We start from the raw sequence: 22,666 nt of genomic DNA on the forward strand, positions 1-22,666 counted from the left end.
GGATATTGTACGTGTGTGCCCCGTTTCCATTCCTGTAAATGCCAATAGGATATACAAAAATAATTTCATAGAGTTATAACATTAGAATAATTTCAACAATAAAATGCAAGTTTATTCTATAACAATATTCATGAATTTGTAAACAATCGTGAACAATTAAATAATAAAATTTAGAAAATAATAATAGATTTTGGTAGACGAACAACTTGAACATCACGAAAGTGATACAATTATCTGAAATCAGTTAAACTTAAAGAAAGAGTTTGATAGCGGAGGCAATTGATCCACGGCATTTTGGACAGGTCGAGTCATTCGTGTGCAAAGTAAGGAAACATGGTTCGCATGTTGCATGACCGCATTGGAATACGTATTCCACTCCTTTGTTCATACACACTGGGCAGCTCCTCTTCAAAATCGTAACAAATTAATAGTTAACAAAATTAATAAAATAATACTTACGTATGACTCATGTCATACGTAAATTATTGATGCATACTCGTCCACTTGAAGATGTCGACGACGAGGCAGCAATGGATCCATCAAGATCATCGACAACTCCATTCCAAGAAGGACGGTCCAGGCTTCGCAACTGTGACGAATAGGATACCCCTCGAGACAATGGAGGCAAACTTGACCTTACAAATTCAAGATTTTCTTAAAACATATATACGCATCCATATATATGTACGTAGCATTTATAATATAAATAATTTTTACATCACGTTGGGATCAGTTCGAACTACGTTATGCGATGACTCGGCAAGGGTAAGGCGTCCAAGTTGGTTCCCTAGAGCCAGCAAATTCCAAGAGCTGTACATTGTGGATGCGGAAGGGCGTGTCGACGACATTCCCCGTCGCAATAACTCTTTTGCCTCCTCGTTCATATCAGTGAGTGAGGTGATTGATGGTCGTTCCTTGTTCATGATGGCAGCACGAACTTGATGTTGGTTCAACCCGTCGTATGGCTTCCGTCCAGTAAGAAGTTCAATGATCACTATGGTCATGGAGTAAATATCTGCAGACTTGAGACCTTCAATATTCAACCTGAAATGATGAACATTTAGTTTTCTAATAGTGAAAATTGAATCCTCTTGAATCCAAAATTAAGGACTAATGTGCATCCATACCTATCGCCTCGAATAACTTCAGGAGGGCTGTAGACCAGAGTTCCAACAGCCGCATGGTCAACGACTGATGCGGAAGACCGTGATTCTTCTTTTAAAGCGAGGCCAAAATCTCCAAGTTTGCAGTGCGTGTAATCATCGCACACCTAAATAAATTAATTATCAACAATTAAGTATTTTAACTCTGTTCTTCTGCTGCTTCATTAAAGCATTATTTTACCAGAATGTTCATGCTCTTAATGTCCCGGTGCGCAATATCTTTCCCATGCATATATTTCAGAGCAGACAATGAGTCGGTCACCATTTGATACTTTTGGTTCGAGGATAGATCACGCATCTCCACATGAAGGACATCGTGTAGGGAGCCTCCAGCCATAAATTCCATCACAATGGCCAGATTCGGTGGGGTCACACAAACGCCAAAAAATTTCACGATGCAGGGGTGAGATAAACTTGAAAAGACCTTTACCTCTTCCTGTGTAGTAGTATGCACATTATACAACCATATCTCATATCTATATGCAATACACATCGTGCATAAAGCTTTTCGTAGCCCATACCTGAAATTGATCCTTTCTTCGTTGTGAAACCCGTTGCACTCGTAATTTCTTAATTGCAATTTGAAAATTATTCTTCCAAATCCCTACGAATACATCACCGAACCCACCACTGCCAAGCTTCTCACCCAATTCGATATCCTTGAAGTCAATTACTTCTCCTCCACGAACCCATTCTGGTGTTTGAAGCCCTGTCAAATTTGATTAATATAGAAATTTAAATTTGAATACCACTTTGTATCAGAAAGTACCTGCTCGATGTTTAGTCAAGGCAGCTTCATGCCGGTATACAATCCCTTCCGCTGCATCGCAATTGCGTTCCCGAAACGAGTCTGCTTCCTCATCGTTCTTCCTAAGATCATCGCGGAGGCGTCGAATTTGTCGCAGAAGGTCGCCCAAATCCGTATCCTGCCATTTTTCAATCAAATACAACTGATGTTCAAATAATCATTGCGTAAAAATAGCCTAAATTCAGAGAACAGATTTAAGAGACCTCAGGATCAATGCGAATCAATGGCTTAAAAACATCATCCAATGGAGAATGACATCTCACTGATTTGGAATTTTGGACCGGAGCAGATCCCAACGGGTTTCCGACACGTCCGAGCTTTCGGTTCATGGGATTGTCAACATAGCATTTTGTATTCCCATTGAGATTGCCAGAGCTTGAGTTGGAGGTCGACATTACTGCCGTTCCATATGCCAACCCAACCCGACCCAGTCGCCGATTATATGCATTATCCACGTAACAGGCGGCCCCAACCGATCGCGTCGCTGCAGACGAGGATAATGACGAATGGTTTTCCCCAGCTGACTTGGAGTGAACCGCTGACCCCAGTGAAAGTCCAACCCGACCAAGCGATCTTTAGATATTAAGTCAAAAAGTTACTAAAACCTGTTGAAAATATAATCACGAATGAATCGAAAGTAAAGTCAAACCTGTTCATTTCGTTATCCACGTAGGTTGTTTTAGTGGAACCATGAGATGCTGAATTGGGATTGCTTGTAGAGTGAACTGCACTACCAACCGGAAGCCCCACTCGTCCCAAAGACCTACAAAAATTGCAATATGTTTATAAATCGTTGCCTATTCCAGGCCCTTGTTAGGTTCTTATCTAAATATTTATTGTAAGTGTTAATTAACCTATTCTGTGCATTATCAACATAAGCTCTGCTGCCATTTCCGGCTGAATGCGAATTACTGCTGCCAGAGGATGATTGAACTGCGCTTCCTAAAGGAAGGCCGACTCGACCCAGCGCCCTTTTGAATAATACGCAGTCACAAATTTCATATAATTAATCACTCCGCGACATATAAATGTACTCCATATGTAGGTATGCACAGAATCAAGATTACCTGTTACTGGAGTTGTCCACATATGTGCGTCCCCCTCCACCACCACCGCCACCGCTGTAGGACGATGAGCTCCTCCCACTACTTGCGCTGGAAATCACCGCTGTCCCGTGAGCCATCCCCACACGACCCGCACTTCGGTTGTAAGCATTATCAACGTAGGTTCGTGGCATCTTGCTACTCGTTGTTTACATTCAATCAATTTCAACTATATTTTCAAATATTTCGATAAAATGTGGAGTATGGAGTTCACAAAAGTCAGACTACAACTAGTTTGAACTAATCGATAACTCCCACAAACTAATTAATTGTCTGCCTATAATATAACCTTCAGACTCAAGACTCCAGTTGAATATACGAAGAAACGTTTTTCTCCTTTCTTTCTCTATGTAAATTGAGATGGTCTACTAAACGTCAATGACGTTTATGATGACAACTTGAAGTAATTTTATACACCGATTAAATTGTTCAATTTTTTATGCAGTCAGATATGCAAGCTCATCTCTAATCATATTTATTTAGAGATCTACTCCTTATCTTGCATCCTGTGCACTTGAAATATCATGTGGAACGACCACTATCTGCATATACTCAAAGTTTAGCTAGGGCAACTCTGAAATTATTTATTTACATACGTTGCTGCACATTAAATAAACCGTTACAACGAATGTAATGAAGGGGTGAACAGTATGAGTCCTCACATGAAATTGTTCTAGTTGAAGAAAACTATGACCCACGACCTTTCTAATCAGGTTTAGACCTAAATAAGTTAGGTTTCAAGTTACAAGTCTGTATGTCGTTGTCACGAGTTATAAATAGGACCAACAGACAGACAGACATAACGATCTTATAAATGCGTTTCATCCCTTAAAAAAGATGAGGCAATTAAATGTAGCTAAATAATATAGCGTCTACATGTTATAAACTATGTAATAAGGGTACGAGATATTTAAATAGCGTACATAGGTTTTTACACTTATAAGGCAAAGAAGCAGAATTGTGGATCATTATGATTATGGACACTCCGAAATTATTTCAAATGGAATAAACCCTAAAGAATCAGTTTTTAGGTAGTTTTTAAGATACTTTTTTTTATTTTTGAATATCTTTTGATTTTCTTCTTATACATTCCATAATATATTCCGTAAGTTTACTGTAGTGAAACATACTGAAGTGTTTAAGAAAAAACTTTTAATGCATACACATATGTAAATTACATAGCAGCTCCTTATCATTACACGCATTGCCATCAAGTAACAAAATTCGTTGATTTGTCTGTTTTTCATATAAAATAACTTATGACAGATTTAAGCTTTAAAGGAATTTGGACTGAAATAAATACGAAAGTTGAAAATTGTAACCCTGTTATTTTGGGCGTTCGTAATACAGCTTTGTTATCTGGTTTACTAATAAGGAAATATGTATTTACTATACAAGGAGAAAATCCAACCCCCGTTATTTTTGCGGGTTAGAATTAATAAATTAATGTCCTTTAGTAAATCATGTTTGGCAAACCATTATTACCATACCCCGGAAAAATATTTTTTTATCCTACCCTACTCATGTTGAGCTCAACACGAGTAGGGTAGGATAAAAAAATATTTGTCCGGGGTATGATTATTACAGATATTTAGCTATAACAATGACAGATTAAGGAGCAAACCTCGTGTTTGTTTTAGATTGGCCATAGTATATAATCCAAGTACATAGGTCATCTATGTATCTATTTATAATTGCTACTTCACATAGATGAATAATTTCATGAGTGGCAGTTACAATATTTTTTGACAGCGCATTCTATTTTTTAACGTTTTTAATATATATGTTGAAGCATTTTCATATATTTTACAATTAATATCGCCTGACAGGAATTTGATATATTTCTCATAAAAATAGACAGGGGTACAATTCCTTTCTTGTAATATTTTTACATTACACGAGACAAGTAGAACGAGTATCACTGTCGGTGCTTTTTTTCACCGTGTATAAAAACAGCAGAAATCACGCACACGAATCCATATACTCATAAATATTATCGCACTTAACAATTAAGCAGGTACGACACACACATTGAGAAGATGCTAATACCATCCTAGAATAAAAATCAAACCCACTTTACCATTTTGTAATTTTAGGAAAAGTACAGTAGTACGCAGTAATTATGAAGCGACACATATTTACGAAAAGGCAAACAATTTAAGAGGAAGGACATCAAAAGCATACTGTTTCATCACAATAACAAGAGTGCAAAGTACATACGTATATTTTAAAGATTGCCCCATCGTATATTTAGCCAAATATATGCTATGAAAGGTCAGTATTTGTTTTCGGGTTCCATTACAAAATGCAAATTTATGTAATATTTAACCGTGTTCAAGCTACATTTAGTGATTGTACGTGTGCATCATCATCATCATGAACAAAAATTGGTTTCATGGCAAGTATTTCATAAAACTTTTTTTTGTAAATTACAAATTTGATTGTTTTCACTTGTGCAGCTAATTATTTATATGACTGCAAACTGATACGTGCATACATAAATAACCTGGTTTTTAATCGTGCTTTCTTTTACATACTACAAGAAGCTGAGGTAAATATACACATGTAGCAGTGAAGAATGACACAGGAATTCCATACATTCGCTACAACTTTGTTCAAGCCGAGTGTCAAAAAGTAAAAGCTGTCAACTTTCGTGATATAGTATTTTGATTGTAACTGTTACAGTGTTCATGTATTTCATCTGCCTGGACACATAGTTTAGTAGTACCTGAACTATGGATGTGAATTATTTTTTTGTAGTTGTCTATATATCTATTAGTCTATTCTACTCTTTTTACTAATAAACCAATCACTCACTCAATAAGGAATGTTGAAAAAGTTGCCCTTGCTTGCTCAGGGAAATTACTGGAAGACAAAGACAACTGATTGACATAGACATTGGTTTTAAATTGTGTTAGTCATGCAAAATTACTTTTCACCTTATCCATACATTTATATTAGCGTAAGACCAAAAAATCATCGCAATATAATTCTAATCTAAACAGACGAGCAGCGTTAATATTTATTATCCTGCGAAATTATTGAGCACAGCAGGCGAAACTTAGAGCAGCGTTCATGAATTAATTGCTTAAAAGGAACATCTACCATTGAGATGATTCGTTGTGTAGTGTTTGTTCACTCTGTGTTATTTATTACCAATACATAACTGATTTTTATAGGATTGGCATTAGCTATGTTGAAGTGACACCGAATCAAGTAAGTTGTAATATTTTGCCTGAACGTTATCGTTCACTGATTTCAAAGCGATTAGATAAGCGAATCAAGGTCACGGCTGTCTGAACTTTGCCAATGACTTTAACTTTTAATTTCAGCATGGCCTTGGAACTATGCTATCCAAAACAATACACATTATAATTGCAGGTATGTATAAGTACGTATACGTACGTATTGTTGAGTTGTGGTACTTATTTGATAAGTAACGCAGTAGAAGAGTATTACAGGCAAAGAAAAACTATACTGGTTGATTGAAAATAATTTCAAAACGGAAAGATCATCATCTAATAAGGTAGGAAAAGGTACGCTACCCAGAATATTGGATCAAGTGGAAATAAGAAGTGGGCTGAGTTTGAAAAGAGGTACAAAAATAAGATCTTCTTGATGAATCATGAGAAGGGGTCGAGAAGAAGAACGTGAGCGACCAGAAGGAAACTAAAATAGCATTCACCTTTTCTTTGCCAGATAGAAATACTACGACCGAGAGCGAAGGAAGATAGATTTCTGCGATGGAGACATTATTGGGACACAATTGTTACGTGCGCATAGTTGGATTTATTTTTGATGGGGTAATTTTTCAATCAAAGGTCTTATATAATTGTGCCAGCCCTTTTGTAGGTTGAGCAGCAGCCTGAGGTTTTTTAATCCCTGTCATATTTGTCTGATCTTTCCATCTCCTTGACCAAATCCACTTTCTTGACGACAGAAAGGGAAAGGGAGGAAGACGGATTTGAGCCATTTATCTCAGGAAAATTGGTTGCCCACTTATTTCTGACTGCTCGAAAATATCTCGTGTGTATCTACCCCGCCACCGCCTCTTCCACTTTCACGTCAATCAATCACAATAATAAATTGCTTCTATTTATCAAAAAGATGGAGCATATGAGCAATAATAGATTATATTGGATAGCACGGACGTCTATGACCTTTCTACCTGTTTCAGGGTTAACAATGTTAGAAATTTAGTAGATCTATACAACATGCAGTTACAAACCTTGGTGGTTTTGTTATATTTATTTAGTAGTTGTGTAAGTGGAGGGGATCATGATGACTCCTGTCATCCTGCCGCTTCATAGAATTTGACGCTTCATAAATTTTGGCATTTTGCTGCTGAGAAGATTAGTAAATTATTAGTATTGAGATTTTATGTAGAGAGAGACCTTGATGGAAAATGGGAACATATCAGGTAAAAAAAATTACATTTCCAGCTAAAACTAAATATATTCATCTCCTAAATAATTAAGTAGACGTAACCCAAATTACTAAATCATTTAGTAATTTAAGTGACCTTGAATTGAGTAACTTAAATTCCTCCTCGTGTTAAAAGAGGCTTGTACCACGCAAAAATTCAAGACATAAAAGTATACCAGATATGGAATTAGAAAGAACTATACTCATACTAGTATACATTTGGGAGTAAATTATAGTAATCCCCCAAGAACTCTGCAGTATATGCAGTAGTAAAAAAGAAAGAAAAAAATACGGATTCAAAAAATCTCGTCTCTCTGGTTCAACTAAGTTACAGGAATTCCTTCTTCTTCTCTTTTATAATTATTTCCTTTATCATATTCTTCTCTGAAAGGAATTTGTTCTTTGTTGATTGCAAAATGTACAAAACAAGGAATCCACGTCGGAATTAAGAAATCCGCAGCAATCAGACAGAGATATTTGGTTCTTGTTGAGTTGAAGTTCATTTAGAATAGGAGGAATGAGACACGCGTTCTTCGCCCGTCTCCGCCTTTGGGCCTTCTGCCCTGTGAAACATTAATCAAGACAAGACACGTATTAGTTAACTGTTCAGAGTGATTAATTCATAAAATAAAATGTTATCCCGAAGAAACCGAGTAGCTTAAACCATTACCATTCCGAACTGTCACATGGAACCATCTGAAGAGCCGCCCCCGCCGACCTTGGAATCTCCCATGCCAGCCCCCCCGCTCTGATCCTCTGCGTCCGTCCGGTAGGGAGAGTTCCGTCCTCTGGGAGACAGACCACGAAAGTCCAACTTGTACTGAAATTCACAATTATAAAAGATATATCAGCACGCCATCCCGGTAATCAGCATCCCGACGGCTGCAAATAAGTATAGATTTATTCAAGCACGCGGTCAATTCAGAACTGGTAAAGTTAATCTTGAGTGCGGACGAGTTATAAATTGACCACAAAGTAATAATAATAACTGGGTAACTCTTACTCAACTAAATATGTCTGTAACGCTAAGTACGTTGTATAATACTTGGGAAGGAATGTCTCAGAATAGCACAACATGGGATAGAAATAATTATGCGAGATATTTTTAGATTCATCATTTATGTACAAATATATGCTTATAAACTGATGAACGAGTCATGTACGAGACGACGATATTATGTGATCAATTCCTGCCCAAGTATTATCAACAATGGAGGCACGACACGGCTCACAAAACGAGAACAAGACTTGGCATTGCGTTGTTATCTGTTGCCCATTTGTATTAATAACTGATTTATTCTTGTCTTGTCAACAACTTATTATTAGTTAACAGCAGTTCCTGACCATCGGACTTGTCAAGTTCTGTCCTTGTGATGGTTTTGTCAATTGCTTGATGATGTTGACTTTGTTTGGTCAGCTACTGCACAACGGTATAAGTGGTTTTCATGTAAAAGCAGCTCACAAAATTAGTCGGCATCAAAATTTGCATGCATTATTTAAATATTTATTAGTTATACATGGTCAGGATAAGTTTAAGAAATTATGATATTTTCGTAAGTCAAGGTGCAAGAATTTGAAGGGGAAAAGCATATCACAAGCAAGAAAAAGTTCAAGGGGAAAGTACGACAATTTTGCAGATTTTTAGTAGAAAGCGATTAATTTTAATTTTCTTTTGATGAATATATTTGGGATGTACTTTTATCATAAACATAATTTCATGTTGATGGTCCCTCTGTCATTTAATGTAATGAGGTTATAATTAATAATTATGCTATCTAAGTATAGTTGTAGTTTGTACTTGGATGTAATACGGAAGCAACTACAAAACTAAATGTTCTCAGACTAGTACTTAAATGCGACAATTCAACACGACAAAACAGACGACGGGCATACTATTTAAATAACTATCTGCTAAATCATTTGCAAAAAACTGTTCTACAATTTAGCAATTCTACTCTAGTTTGGTCGCCAAAAAACGACAACACTTGATTGTAGATTCACTCTACCTGGTTGGGATTAATGCTATCACCCGATGCTGAAAGCATGTACTATAGAAAAATCCAAGATAAGTCAAAAAATCGCTTCTTGGCAAAAAATCGGTTAATACTTGAAAAATGTTGAAGATTGAGATTTATGAGCATTCAAAATTGTTTACAAATTAGTATTTGAATGTTTGTTAAAAAGTGTAGTTGTCAGCAATTTTGGTTTAAGTATATATTTTTACTTATGAGTTGTATGTTCATAATAGCAATACAGCAAAAAGGGAAAATTTTAATTTGGTGTGCCAGCTGTAGGAGTACTATTTTAATGTTAATATCGAGTTAATCGTAATTAATTTTCAAAAATGTATCAAAAATTGCGTTATTAGTACATAAGAAGGGAAAAACATATTTACAAGAGATTCAATTTCAAAAAGGTTACAAAGGGAAAGGCATTATGCACAGACACGACGGAGAGTAAATACTGATAAGGGATACATACATGTGTCAAATCTTATCGTCGTGGGTCGAAGTCTTGTCATCTTCGTTGGAAAAGTATAAAGTGTTTTTTCAGACCCTGTTTATGTAACAATGTTGGAGTTTACACACACTCGAAAAAGTCTTGTTGGCATTATTGGAAGAGTGGGACGAAGAATAATATTATTGTGCTTGTACATATATTTCAACGGGTAGAGGAGAACAATTGTTAGTTTTTGCAGTGTTCTTCTGTGCCAATGCTTTATTGCGTGTGGGTGGTTGGTGGATGGGTGTGATGGTTGGTGAGATGGAATAATATCCCTGCTAATACATACATATTTCTCAGCTTACCTTGGAAGCACACTCGAAACACGTGGTGACCACTTTGGAGATGACGTTCATCAAGTTCTTTGTCTCTTGGATTACAGAGTCCACTTTCGTAAACGTCGCAGCCTTACCCACCGTTGGGTTCTTTACGGTAAATTGAAGCTGCTGCACTCGGTTTGGAATCTCGTCAACTTTCTCCAATAGATCTTTCTTATCCACGCTCGTTGGGACCTGCTCACAAAAATATGACCATTTATAAGATCCATCAATGCAAAAATATACCATATATAAGATCCGACCAAGAAATGTGTGCTAACCGTATATGAAAACTGTCGGATAACTTTGTAAAGTCGATTGGCCTCTTCTGCAAAATATTCGGCTTGCGTAAAGAGATCCTGGGTCGTCCTTTAAACAAACAATTAGAGTAATTAAATCCCTGTTGAAACGATGCACACACATTCTACACCCCAAGATGTACCCTTCATTTCACCCACTTTTAAAATGTTAGACTTGGGACACTTGAGTTATAACAATCGTCAGCTACACCCCCGCAAAGGGAAAAGGAGACGTGGAGAAACTTATGTAGGTACGCGTTGAAGAGCTGGAAAACAAAGTGGCAAACTCGCAAGAGCGATCACTACCAAATGAAATAAAAAGATCTGCAAAAGTTGTGGGCTGCACAGGTACATACATAAGAGTACTACATTATAAAAATAGTTAGATAGATTTGTGGTGCTATATTATGTTCGTTTCTGAGTAATAGCAGTCGACAAAGTGGATAGAGTTACATTATTAGGTACATGCTGGCAAAAACGGAATCGATAAAAATTATAGGATGTTAAAAATTTTGGGTTGTCGTAGGACTTGGCTCGGATGCAAATATGGTATTGGAAAGGTACAGATATATGTGCACAAGCATGTGCAATGTGGACGAATGTATGGCGTACATATGTAGATCTATTTACCAGATACCAGAAATTAGCATTGGTCTTCCCCTAGTTTTAAGTTGTTTGGTTTCTAAAACGCATTTAAAGCATTTACTCTAATGATTTAATATTTTTTGCTGGGTTCAGTTTTAAGCTAAATTTTTTAGTTGCGGAGGTTTAGCTTGATTGAGTTAATTATTAAATTGCTATTACAGATATTTGAACTGGGAGAAGAAGGAACATATTATAAAATAAACAGAAATGTATCTACCGACCTTAGAGCTCCTTCCCCTTTGGTGAACTGGTACATATTAAATGCCATTGTGGACATATTTTTGGCTCTGGAAATTTAATAAATGGTCTTAATTAGAGCGTACCGAGTATCAAAAATCCAGGGAAATGTAGTACAGACAAATATGTATTTCCTTACCGGCGGACAATATCGTTGTTCTCGTCGTTGTAATTTTCCTCGCCCCATTTCTCAGCTTCAGCTTCCAGATCAGACGTGACAAGCTTCATATCGAGAGCACTCTTGGCTATTTTTTCTTGCTCCTGTGGAAAAATAAACAAGTAATGCATACGTATACGTTGTGCATCTCAATTGCAAAAGAATACTGAGAATATCACGAGATAGCCAATCGGGCTCTTGAATACCTACACAAAAATGCTTGAATCTATCTTTTTGGCCAGTTTGTATAGTCCATTAGTGAGGATGAGGACTGATATGCGGCGATGGGCAAAAGAGAATACTAATGAATTATGATAACCATTGTGCAGTGGCGGGGCTAATCCACCCACAACAAGAATTTATTGGCGAAGACAACTCATCTTCCACCCTCTGCTGATTTATTACTCCACCACATTCCATTTTACCATATTTTCATACAAATTATTATACACAGCCAACAAGATATCTTACCCAAAAGAGGAAAGGCGTTTAAACATGCTTCGCGACCTACTTACCATCGATATTGGCATGATCTACTTATTTTTCCGAATCTCTTTCAACCCAGTAATTGCTCAATTTCACTAAGGTTCATGGTATGACCCTCATGAAGAGTACATACATAATACGCCAGATAGATAGTGAATACCAGCAAACACCTCGAATTCAAAGATTCCGTGGAAAGCATGGGGAAGCGGAAGGAAATGATAGATATAGAAGACGCAAAACTTTCTCTGTCCGTACTTATGACCAAATTGAGTTACTTTCCATCTGCAGACGGACAGCCTTTTGGAGATTTTGGTACGAGAAAGTTGAGAAATCTTTTTCCTTTGTTGGTGGACAAGTCTCGAGAGAAATCATTCCTACCTTCGATCCGACATCCAGGAACGGCCCACCTTCGATGCCCTTTCACTTTAAGTAAGTGAACCTTATCAACTGTCGAATAGAATGGGAGAAGAAACAAGCAACGAGAGGCGTTTCCAATCCGAACGACTTTTTAGGACTCTCTGAACTAGGTCAGAGAGAGAGAGGGCAAGTCTTTAAATTGAATACATCGCAACTTGTCGCTATCTTTCCAAAAATCTGTCAAATCTGTCGTTGAAGCCTTGCTTGATTGGTTTTCTGCTCTTATTGCCTGTTATTTAGACTTAAAATTCCCATTAGTCAAATAAAATGAACTAGACCAATCCTTGATTTCCTTTATTACCTACACCTCTTGGGAAATTATTTCACGGAAAATCTGCCTTTGGCATTTTCAGTGGTAATCATGTTATCAACTTTGTTTAGACTCGGCGGCTGTCTCCAAAGGCCTACGTCTGGCGGAATAATTGACCACTACGTCTGACTGAGACCTGACTGAGAGAAAGAGAGAAACTTTCAAACTATAAACTTCCAGAGTTAAGGGCAAAGTTTATGGTCCATTCCATTATTGTGAGATTGCGACTACTTCCTACGTAGTACTAACTACCCAACCACTATCTCAACTCGCCTCGAAAACTATGATGGTTATTACTCTAGTATGATGGGCTCTTTCCCATGCCGTGCAGTGATATAATCACAGCTCGTTCGAGTTCAGTTGATGAATTGATACGTATATAAGAATTGGAGAAAGTGCCGACAAACAAATTTTGATCGGTGTGCGATCTATGTGTGACGCCTTATCTTTGGTTAAGTTGTTGAATTGTGGCGAGAGACTTTCCCCCAAAAGGTCTCACCGCCTGTTATAGGATAACTTTGGAAATTGTGATTTTGTTAGACATGTAGATGCGACTATGTCTGTACCCACTAAATTTTCTCATGAAATTGAATTGGATTTGTTCCCATTTAAGCAATACAAGCGTGGATCTGAGACATTGGATATTTTGGACGGAATTGTACAATTGGATTCCTCTCCGGCGTCGTAGTGTCCTTCAAAAACAAATCCTTTTGGTCCACGTTGCCATCTTCAAACCTGTTTGGGTTTGGAATCTACTGAAGAATGTCTACATAAATCTGAGAAAGTGCTGCTTCCCCACTTTTACTGCATAGTCAGCCACCTTCCTCCCAAATCCACTTCATCCCACATGGATTATTATTTTATTTACTGGTTAATGGGGATTTACGGCTTCGTTTCTTTCACTAACTGGTATGTACAAGGGGATGTATGACGGAGCGTGGTTGAGAAGCAGGAAGGAAAGCAAAACGTTACATCTCAGTTGTTGAAGTGGAAAATGGCCGCCGTTAGTATCACGGAATTAAAAGTATTTTAAGGTGTGGGCTTTGCGATGCGTGGTGATACGAAGAACTAATAAAATACCATAAAACCACTATAATTATGACTGGGTCTACATCATAGTTTATCAAGTTTGGTCATTAGCAAAAATTCAGATTTTGGCCAGGGTCGTAAATTGACGCAAATATATACATAGATGTTTTTCAGTATGCTCGTTTACTCACCTCATTGTCTAATTTTACTGCTTTCATAGGTTTCTTTGTGGTACCATGTTTCTGAAATTAGCAAATATACATAATTTTATATAATATCAAGTATTGCCTACAATTAAATACACTACAAGACATTCATATTTATGTACAACATGCTAGATTTTTACTGCGTACTAAATACTAGTGCATGCATACAATTGAATTTTATGCGCAGCTTAACATTTTCACCCATGGATTATTTCACATTAGATTAACAAGTGCAGTGTGGCATGCAAAAAAGCTGGATCCATTTGAAACTACACATGTTATTAGCACGACTAGGCTAGGATTCTGTCTACAGTGAAAGTGAAAGCCATCCAGGATTCGAAAATAACGAGGAAAGGCTAAATACTTAGGAAAAGCAGAGTAAATAATACCGGGTAGAGGGCACCTCCATCATCATCGATGGGTACCAGTTGTTGTTGGTCTGCAACTTCAGGGAGTGGTTGTGGGGGAGGTTGTGCAGCAATGACTGGATTGTTGGCATTGCCAGTCCCACCACCAATGTGATTAATGTTAGATGGAGGCACATACTAGGCACACCAATTAGTACATTACCAAAACACTCACAACTCAGAAGTACAACTAATTCAAACATGGATTGGGTCTCAAAAGTTTTTGTAGTTTCAGAAAACGTGTTTGGAAAACTTCTTCCAACTGATTCCATCAAGTGTGTACGAATGGCTTGGAATAATGTGTATGTATGAATATTGTGAAGAATTAGCGTCAGTTAGCAATGCAAATAGTGTGTTAAATGAAATGACAGAATTATTGTGTATATAATTGTGTGGAAAGTTGTGTGGTTTTGTAGGCTTGGGTGATTAACTAAAAATTCAGATGTGTTGTAAATATAGCAGTGGTTAACTTACCCCTGGCCTCGGTAGTGACATATAAAAGTTTTTATCCCCCATCGCTCTCGTTCGACAAACATCCCCCATGTCGTTGGTAAGAGACGCCACGTCCTGTTAATATACAAAAATTGTATAGATGGATTGCAATATATGTATTGTATTTTAGCACAAGGAATAGATCATATGTATCAGTGGAACATAATTGAACTTTGAAATCGTAAATTATTGCAAACGCAACATGTATTTATAAAACTAAACTGAATACTTAAAATTCTGCCGTATATACATAAACATGCAATACGTACCTCCATTAGCGACTGCCACATATCGGAGAATACGTCAAAATTCTCTTTGGCAATTTTGGAAGTGGGGTTTGAACACAAAACTCGGGCGGCGACGGCCAACTGGGGCCCATAAATTTTCAAGTTAATCTCAGCATATTTGGCTTGCACATGGAGCGAGTCCGTGGGGCTGATGTGACGAAGAAGTTTGCACACCTGATAAAAGACACACACTTAAATGCATAAAGATGGTGAAAGTTAAGTCGGCGGAACCAATAATATTCAATAATTAGTCAACCATGTTATTTGTTTTGCTCCTGCGAGATCTGTCATATTTTTACTGCTCTTAGTACAACGCCAAAGTAAATATTTTTGCTGATGAACAGAGAGCATAATTAGAAGTTGGCCTTCAACAACCAACTTGACTACTTACCATCGAGGAGTACTATTCGCCTCATTTAATTGAATTCTTCTCTAAAAAGCTCTCAACCAAAAACCCACTCTAAAGCTTTGATCATTTCTGCAAGTCTTATACATAGTGCGCACAAAGTAATTTTAATCAGATTTTCTCTTCCCCTCTCTTTCTCTCTGCCAGCATTAGGAGAGTTAAATTGATCAAATTACTTTTTCCCAAACTAAATGGCATATATGCAAGAATGGCCCCGTGCTCTCAGTCAGTGGAGAAAGGAAGGAAAGTCACTTTCCTTCACCACCACTCCGCCACGAACCAAGATGCAACATCTCCCTCCACACTGGAAATTCCTAGCTCTGAAAAAAGGTGAAAGATCAACACGAGGAGAGAGAAAGTCTTTCTGGAAACTCGGTCTCCTCGCAGGGAGCACATCAACAGCGTTGTAAAGCAATAAAAGAAACTTGGTCGCAATCCTTCGTCCCTTCCCCGATCTGCCTTCAACAAGGAAACTTACCCGATAATGACAAAACCTTGAAGGTTAACAGAGTTAGCGAAATACTTTCCTTGCCTACATTTCTCAGTATTTCTTGACAAAATCGAATATTCAATTGTGACAAGTTTTTAAAAAGTTTTCTGCTCGGATAAAGAAGTTTTTCTTTTATTGGTGGTTATAAACCATAACTGCACGAGATTTCAAGAATGTGGGCCAGTAAAAGTCAGTCAAACTTATTGAAATATGTCATCATCGTCATCGTCTAGCCTACCCATCACGATCGTCATCATCTGTATACGGAGATATTGTACATACATATACATACGTACATAACTAAATGTGTGATGTATGTATGTATGTCACTCGTAGATCACAATCGCAGCAAAAGCAATCACAAAAGAAATTCTTGAAGGGTGAAGGCATTGTAAAAAAGTTTGTGACCTCGGCTTTTATGACACTTGATGCATCATCATCCTCGTTAATTGAGGGTCCAGAAGTGTGGTAAAGAGGGCTGGATTTTTATGGGCCGCAATAATAATAATATTTTTGCTGTATGGAGAAGGTCAATTGGGAGGCAGTATTAAAAGGGGTTATCTCCTGGGAGTGGTATCATGAACGTTTGTGCACGAGTGACGTACGTCCATTCAAATGGCTCGAAAATTTTCACTGCTCAGTAAATTTTTTAACTCTATTTGGTACTAATCTCTTAATAGTTATTTTATATTTCTTTCAAGCCATTCAAACTTCATGGTAAAATTAGCAGTAGAATTTTTTACCTCTTGAGAGTGGTCGAGATGCTCCCCAAAGGAATCGGCAACTTCGTCCAGTCGGTCAGCATCTGTGGTGAGGGCGGCGTTGCGGAGAACGCCGATCAGTTCTGATGCATCTTTGGACGAGTTCACCATATCACCAGCCTACACATTTCAAACGACACCGAATAGTAGTGAATGTCGTCGAAATATTTGTTCCAATTTCATGATAGGTTGTCAACTGTAATATTTACGTATAAGGACATAATCTGTTTTAGCTTACTTGGAGAAGTGCAATCTCTTGGAGCTGGGTTCGAAGCTCATACACAGATTTGAGCGTCCCTTCGATTGCACTTTCGACTTCGAGGGAGCCACCATCCTTTGTATCCTGGAAAAGTAAGTTGGTAAATGTCAAGGTCTTTAGTTTCGTATGAGTTCTAGAACAATTATAGGAATTGAGTATAATCATTACTACAGAAATCCTATACTTAAATCTATCATTCAAGCCCATCTTGTATGTATTTAATGTAATTCTAACGTCCTCTAACTTTGTCGTTAAGCTTTCTTACGCCCTCGTTATGTTTAGTTCTACTTCATTTGAGTTTAGTTCTTTACAAACTTCATCATTCTCAGGAGGGGAGCTTGCGAGGTTGATAATAACAGATCTCGATGCCCTTTGGATATGTGATAGGGTCTCATGAGTGTACTAAAACCCTGAAGTGGTTTGACTCCATGGCCACATTTGCGCCCGCCACACCCACTCAAAAATGCCCAAAAAACGCTTTCACTCCAGTTTTCACTCACTCAAATCCACGCCAGAAATCCAATTTTACTCGGATTTTGAAATTTCTTTCACCATTACGCTCCCAGATAGTTGCTTTCTTCAATTCCATATCAAACTCAATTTTGCTGATGATTATTTCGTAGGCGTAATTTGAGTTGTTGATTACTACAACAATCCTCATTCAGAATTTCAAATTTTAAAAATACTAAAAATTTCGAAAAAATTGGGTTTGATATTGGATTGAAGAAAGCAACTATCTGGGAGTGTAATGATGAAAGAAATTTCAAAATCCGAGTAAAATTGGATTTCTGGCGTGGATTTGAGTGAGTGAAAACTGGAGTGAAAGCGTTTTTTAGGCATTTTTGAGTGGGTGTGGCGGGCGCAAATGTGGCCATGGAGTCAAACCACTTCAGGGTTTTAGTACACTCATAGGACCCTACCACATATCCAAAGGGCATCGAGATCTGTTATTATCAACCTCGCAAGCTCCCCTCCTCAGCGCAGTTAACTAAACTAAGGAGGCATTAGTCAGCCATTCTGAACCATCCCACCATACACTATTCTACTATATGCCATGTGCCTGTGTGTAGTGGGAGAAATGCAACTCCATCAAATTGCTGGACGGACTTTCTCCATTAAACTTTCTTTCATACAAACGGCCCTCCTCCTCTTTTTCGTCGTCCTCATCTTCTGTCTGTTGCCGTCGCCCTTCCTCCCCGAACACTCGCCTTACTTATCTTTAGTTTGGCAAGTGATAATTAACCATTTGTTTCTGGGTAATGGGTCGTTTCGAGTGAGTTTCGTGGGAACATTCTCCCTTTATCGTAACTCGCATAGCCCATCATCTCAAATTATTCTATTTATTGTTGCACGTTTCCCACACCGTCGCAAATCATAACTGATAAATTTGGAACAATTTATGCTCCATGGACCCCACACTAAAAACTAAACTGTTACGATGGATGGATAGATCTGTTCCGTAAATAAATGTAAATTGGTCATCGATTCATGTGGCCGGAAGCGGCTGGACGCGGTCGACCTACTCGGTGTTCGCTCGATCTATCTGCTGAGATTTATATGATGAAGATAAAGATGATGCAGAAATCGGTCGCCAACGAACGAGTGTGTGGCCTCCCTTGAGACAAAGTCAACCAACATAAATAAATGATCACCACCAACAGGGAACGATATCGTGGGAACTCTAGACTGCGGCACCAACTTAGCAGCCGCGTGTTGTTCTTCTCATGACGTCAATCCACCCCGACCAGCCTTTCTCTTTAAGCAGATACATAGACAGACACGATCTACATCAAAAGTAAACGGGCTGGTTGTCGTCGAGATCCTTTTCCAATTTTTTGCGTAAATTTTCTCCCCTGCTTCTGCACAAAATAAGTTGTAGAAGAAGAAAAAGACGAACCTATTTTCCAACTCAAAGATCCCATCAAAATTTAAGTTGAGCTTGTGAGAGCCACGAGGAAGGAAGGGTAGAAGAATTGGTGGGAAAGCTGGAGAAGGACAAATTGAAATTTGTGCAGGAACACGAAGAAGCCCAAGATAAATTCAAATTTGCATTCATCACTTATTCATTTGGGTTGGAGATTCAAGGCTTTTCCCAGCCTTCCTTCTCCTCACATCCAAATAAGGTTTCATCCTTTCTACGAATCGGTTTGCCTTTATTCCGCATAAAATAAAATGTGAGTCTCATATACGGGGCTTCAATACACACGAAGCCATCGACTCGTCGTCTTCCTCAGATTCAGGCCAAGTACAAAGCGAATTCTACCTTTGGATTTGGACTTATCATTATTATGCAAGTGTTGATGACAAGTAGAGTGGAAATTAGGATGGGAAAATGTTGCTTGCTTCCTTCGTGGTTGGTTGGCTGCTCCGAGATAAGACGAAGAAGGAGAAGAAGGGAGAAAGCAATGAATTTGAAGTAGGAGAGTTCTTCTGACTGGAAGTAAGCTGTCGACTTCATCTCATAAATCGTCAAAGTGTCAGTCTCAAATATCCACAGCTTCCTCCTCCAAATTTTGTATTATATTACAATCAACTCAACCCACCAGCTCCGAAGGCTGACTAACCAACCAAAATTAACTATGGACTTTTATGCGGGATGATGAAGATATATGATAACCCTTTTCACATGGATGCTGTTCATCCAAAGTAGGACCTAGAATATTGGGATTCCAATACTATTTCATTCACACTACTTTTTTCTCTTTCATGATTTGTGCGAAATAGAAGAGTAATTCGGCATTAAGGGATAATTCTGGGTTTAAGAAAAAGACCTTGAGGAGGTGGCGTTGGTCCTTGGCAGTCAAACATGCACATGGGCCCAGCAATACTCAGTCAGTCAGGCCATTAGTTCTCCTTGTCCATCTCTACTAATTCTTGGTATTTGCTGTCGCCCGGAATTTGGGCCGGATATGGAAAGGACCTCAGACGCTCTCTGTCTCTTTCTCTCCTCATAGAATGCCGTACACACGATGAGGATGAATTGAGGATACCACTGGGACTTTGGTGAAGCGATGTCGTAAATTTTTATGAGAGCACTAATTAAATTTCTAGCTTTTATCCATTCCACTCCGTCGACTCGTCCCCTTCTATCCATTCACTCTATTTGTTCCTCAATATAAGATGGGGAGTGAGAGAGTAAATAGACGCCAAATTAAAAAACGGCACCCATCCTCTCATATCACCTAATTCAGACCATTCTTCAATCTGACTGACGACAGGAGTTCTACACTTTTATAATCCTACTTGCAGTCAAGCGCTATATGTTATTTTACGCGGCGAAAACAATAAACGATAATTTATTTAGATTAGAAGATATCATGGTTTATACCCTTAGGAGGGACCCCAGGAGCTGGTTGAGCTGCAGTCTCACACGATCACAGAGGAGTAGGCTACAAGCAACAAAGAGATAATCATGAGGGTGCATATTCTTCACGTCGCCATTTCCTCTGTCGGATAAGCTTACATGTTTTCTCGGTGCTCGTGTGCCGTATATGCAGAATCGGTAAAGTCCTGTGGATACGCAAAGGGAAGAATTTAGTACACTCATTGACAATAGATTTTAGAGGCACTTTGAGACAGTGGAAGTTTGATTTGAGAGACCGCTATAATAATTTTAACTCTTCTCACTATCTCTCAGGTCAAGTTGTAAAAATAATAATTGATCTTCGCTCTTTATCAGTTACGTCGTGTGCTCAAGAGTATGGAACAAGGTGATAAAAGAAAGTCGGAAGAAGGAGGCGGTGGTGATTTGAAGAAAATTGAGCAAAGTAGTAATGGTAATATTGCAATTTTATAGTTGCTCATAATATGCCCATAGATTCATTTGTAATGTAAATTAAATGCAATGATAAATACTACAGTTCCTCCACATCGACAAGAAATTAAGGTCAGAGGACCACCCCCAGGATTTTGTAAAATAAGAATGATGCAAACGAGTGGAAAACTTGGTGTCGGGTTCGGATCGGAAGTTAAGTCAGCCTTCTATCTGTTGGCCAGACTTTTACCGTGATGGAATCCAAAGATCTAATTTATAGCCAACCGGAAGCACTTTCTCAATGCACCCCACCGATTGTTCCTCCACCAGAGTTGCAGCCCCTTGCACCGGAAGAGAAAGCATCTGCCATTGCCTTAATCAAAGCTGCGGGCGAAGAAGGGCTTGATGTCGGAGGAGAAACTGGGTTGAAATTTGTGTGGAAACAAAAGTGTAGCATAGGATTTGGACAACGGAGGGAAAGAAAGTCAGACCAATTGTGTCTCAGGAACAAGTCGATGGACTGTCGGCCGATCTGCACTTATGAAGGTTGCTAAACATCTTGAACTAATATAACAAATTACTTCAATCAGTTATGATACTTATTTCTTACTCGTAGACTGTTTCTCTGCATTTTCTGGAACAAGGGCAGACGAAGTAGAGCCAAAATGCCTGACACACAAGGGACCGAGCACCGGCTATGCAGTCTACGAGTTCAAAAATAAGAAGGCAGGAGTCACTGAAATTGGGCATATGCTCATGAGCTATAATTAAGAAACAAACAAAAATAAAGACCATCTACAAGAAGCCTTCAGCAGCAGAGTCAAACCGAAGGGAATTGTAGGAAAACCTGAACTTTTTGATAGTTGTAATGATGCCGAGAAAAGGTTCGCGGTTTTGCAGACGGTTACACTTTTGAAATGCTTAATCAATCCCACTAAATTTAAGTACATCACCCTATCCGTGTCACTCGCAAATGGTCTGGAGGCAGAAGTAAAGGAAGAAATGGACAAACAGGGATTCCAACTTGAAATTAAGGAGATTCACAATTCCAAATCTGAGAATGCATCAATCCCATTTCCATTTGGAAGACGAGTTGAACAGGGAGAGAAATTGGTGGACTTGGTGAAGGATAATAATGGTGCTCTGTACATAATTTGTGATGCCAAAATAATCTATGGTGGTCAGACCATCAATGGGAAAGATACTCACGATATCTTTAAAAATCCTACTGGTACCGTGGCGCAGTATGAAAAAGAGTTTGGAACGGGCACTCTGGTGAAGATCCCTCTTTGTGAAATTACACTACCCAAGAAAGAAAAAAAAAACAAAGGAAGATAAGGCATCCACGTCCACGGAAGAGAAAGATCCACTCAGAAAGATGGAGGCGCATCTTCATATTTGCCTCTACATTGCGTACCTCTTCCGCCTACGAAACCCTTTCCATAACACTTTCTTAAAAACCCATCCCTACTGTCTGAATAAGGAAGTAATTTCTTCGTATTTCGATGAACACTCCTGGGAGAAAATTGTTTTGTTTTTAAAGAGAGAATATGGTTGCCAGTTTTAAAGGAATTGTAATACGAGGGTAACCACCTGTTGATGAATAAATTATATATAAATATATATAAATATATATAGAGTCGGTAAAGTCCTTAAAAAGACGTATTTAAAAATGAACTTCAAGTACGAAATAGTTGTAATATGAT

At 38.3% G+C, this 22,666-nt stretch overlaps 2 protein-coding genes and 1 long non-coding RNA gene across 6 annotated transcripts in view; 1 reads left to right on the forward strand and 2 right to left on the reverse strand.

Moving 5' to 3' along the window:
• Positions 1-90: 90 nt before the first annotated feature.
• Positions 91-3,693, reverse strand: LOC110863006 (dual specificity protein kinase splB). The gene is made up of 11 exons (XM_022112215.2): positions 3,039-3,693; positions 2,826-2,942; positions 2,621-2,734; positions 2,175-2,544; positions 1,933-2,089; positions 1,685-1,872; positions 1,345-1,599; positions 1,128-1,270; positions 718-1,044; positions 497-635; positions 91-406 (listed from the first exon to the last, which is right to left on the reverse strand). The coding sequence occupies exons 1-11, from the start codon at positions 3,206-3,208 to the stop codon at positions 251-253; spliced, it is 2,136 nt and encodes a 711-aa protein (XP_021967907.1). The 5' UTR covers positions 3,209-3,693; the 3' UTR covers positions 91-250.
• A 413-nt stretch (positions 3,694-4,106) lies between these two features.
• LOC110844415 (alpha-catulin) overlaps positions 4,107-22,666 on the reverse strand; it is a 52,592-nt gene continuing 34,032 nt past the window's right edge. For 2 of the 4 annotated variants that reach the window (XM_035845583.1, XM_035845702.1), the window contains 15 exons: positions 20,670-20,716; positions 20,535-20,595; positions 17,186-17,290; positions 16,930-17,067; positions 15,273-15,464; positions 14,986-15,078; positions 14,494-14,649; positions 14,090-14,140; positions 11,639-11,760; positions 11,484-11,549; positions 10,600-10,687; positions 10,307-10,513; positions 9,506-9,547; positions 8,170-8,319; positions 4,107-8,062 (listed from right to left, as the gene is read on the reverse strand). In XM_035845583.1, the coding sequence (XP_035701476.1) occupies positions 8,182-8,319; positions 9,506-9,547; positions 10,307-10,513; positions 10,600-10,687; positions 11,484-11,549; positions 11,639-11,760; positions 14,090-14,140; positions 14,494-14,649; positions 14,986-15,078; positions 15,273-15,464; positions 16,930-17,067; positions 17,186-17,290; positions 20,535-20,595; positions 20,670-20,716 (1,506 nt within the window). In that variant the 3' untranslated portion in view covers positions 4,107-8,062; positions 8,170-8,181. The remainder of the gene's footprint in view (positions 8,063-8,169; positions 8,320-9,505; positions 9,548-10,306; positions 10,514-10,599; positions 10,688-11,483; positions 11,550-11,638; positions 11,761-14,089; positions 14,141-14,493; positions 14,650-14,985; positions 15,079-15,272; positions 15,465-16,929; positions 17,068-17,185; positions 17,291-20,534; positions 20,596-20,669; positions 20,717-22,666) is intronic. The other 2 variants (XM_035845668.1, XM_035845636.1) reach the window with 2 other exon arrangements.
• LOC118433778 lies at positions 20,845-22,591 on the forward strand. Its single transcript, XR_004833574.1, has 3 exons — positions 20,845-20,982; positions 21,067-21,506; positions 21,577-22,591. It is a non-coding gene; the product is annotated as an uncharacterized LOC118433778 (long non-coding RNA).

The sequence above is a fragment of the Folsomia candida genome, unplaced genomic scaffold (genome assembly GCF_002217175.1).
Source record: "Folsomia candida strain VU population unplaced genomic scaffold, ASM221717v1 Fcan01_Sc001, whole genome shotgun sequence".
NCBI classification, from domain to species: domain Eukaryota; kingdom Metazoa; phylum Arthropoda; class Collembola; order Entomobryomorpha; family Isotomidae; genus Folsomia; species Folsomia candida.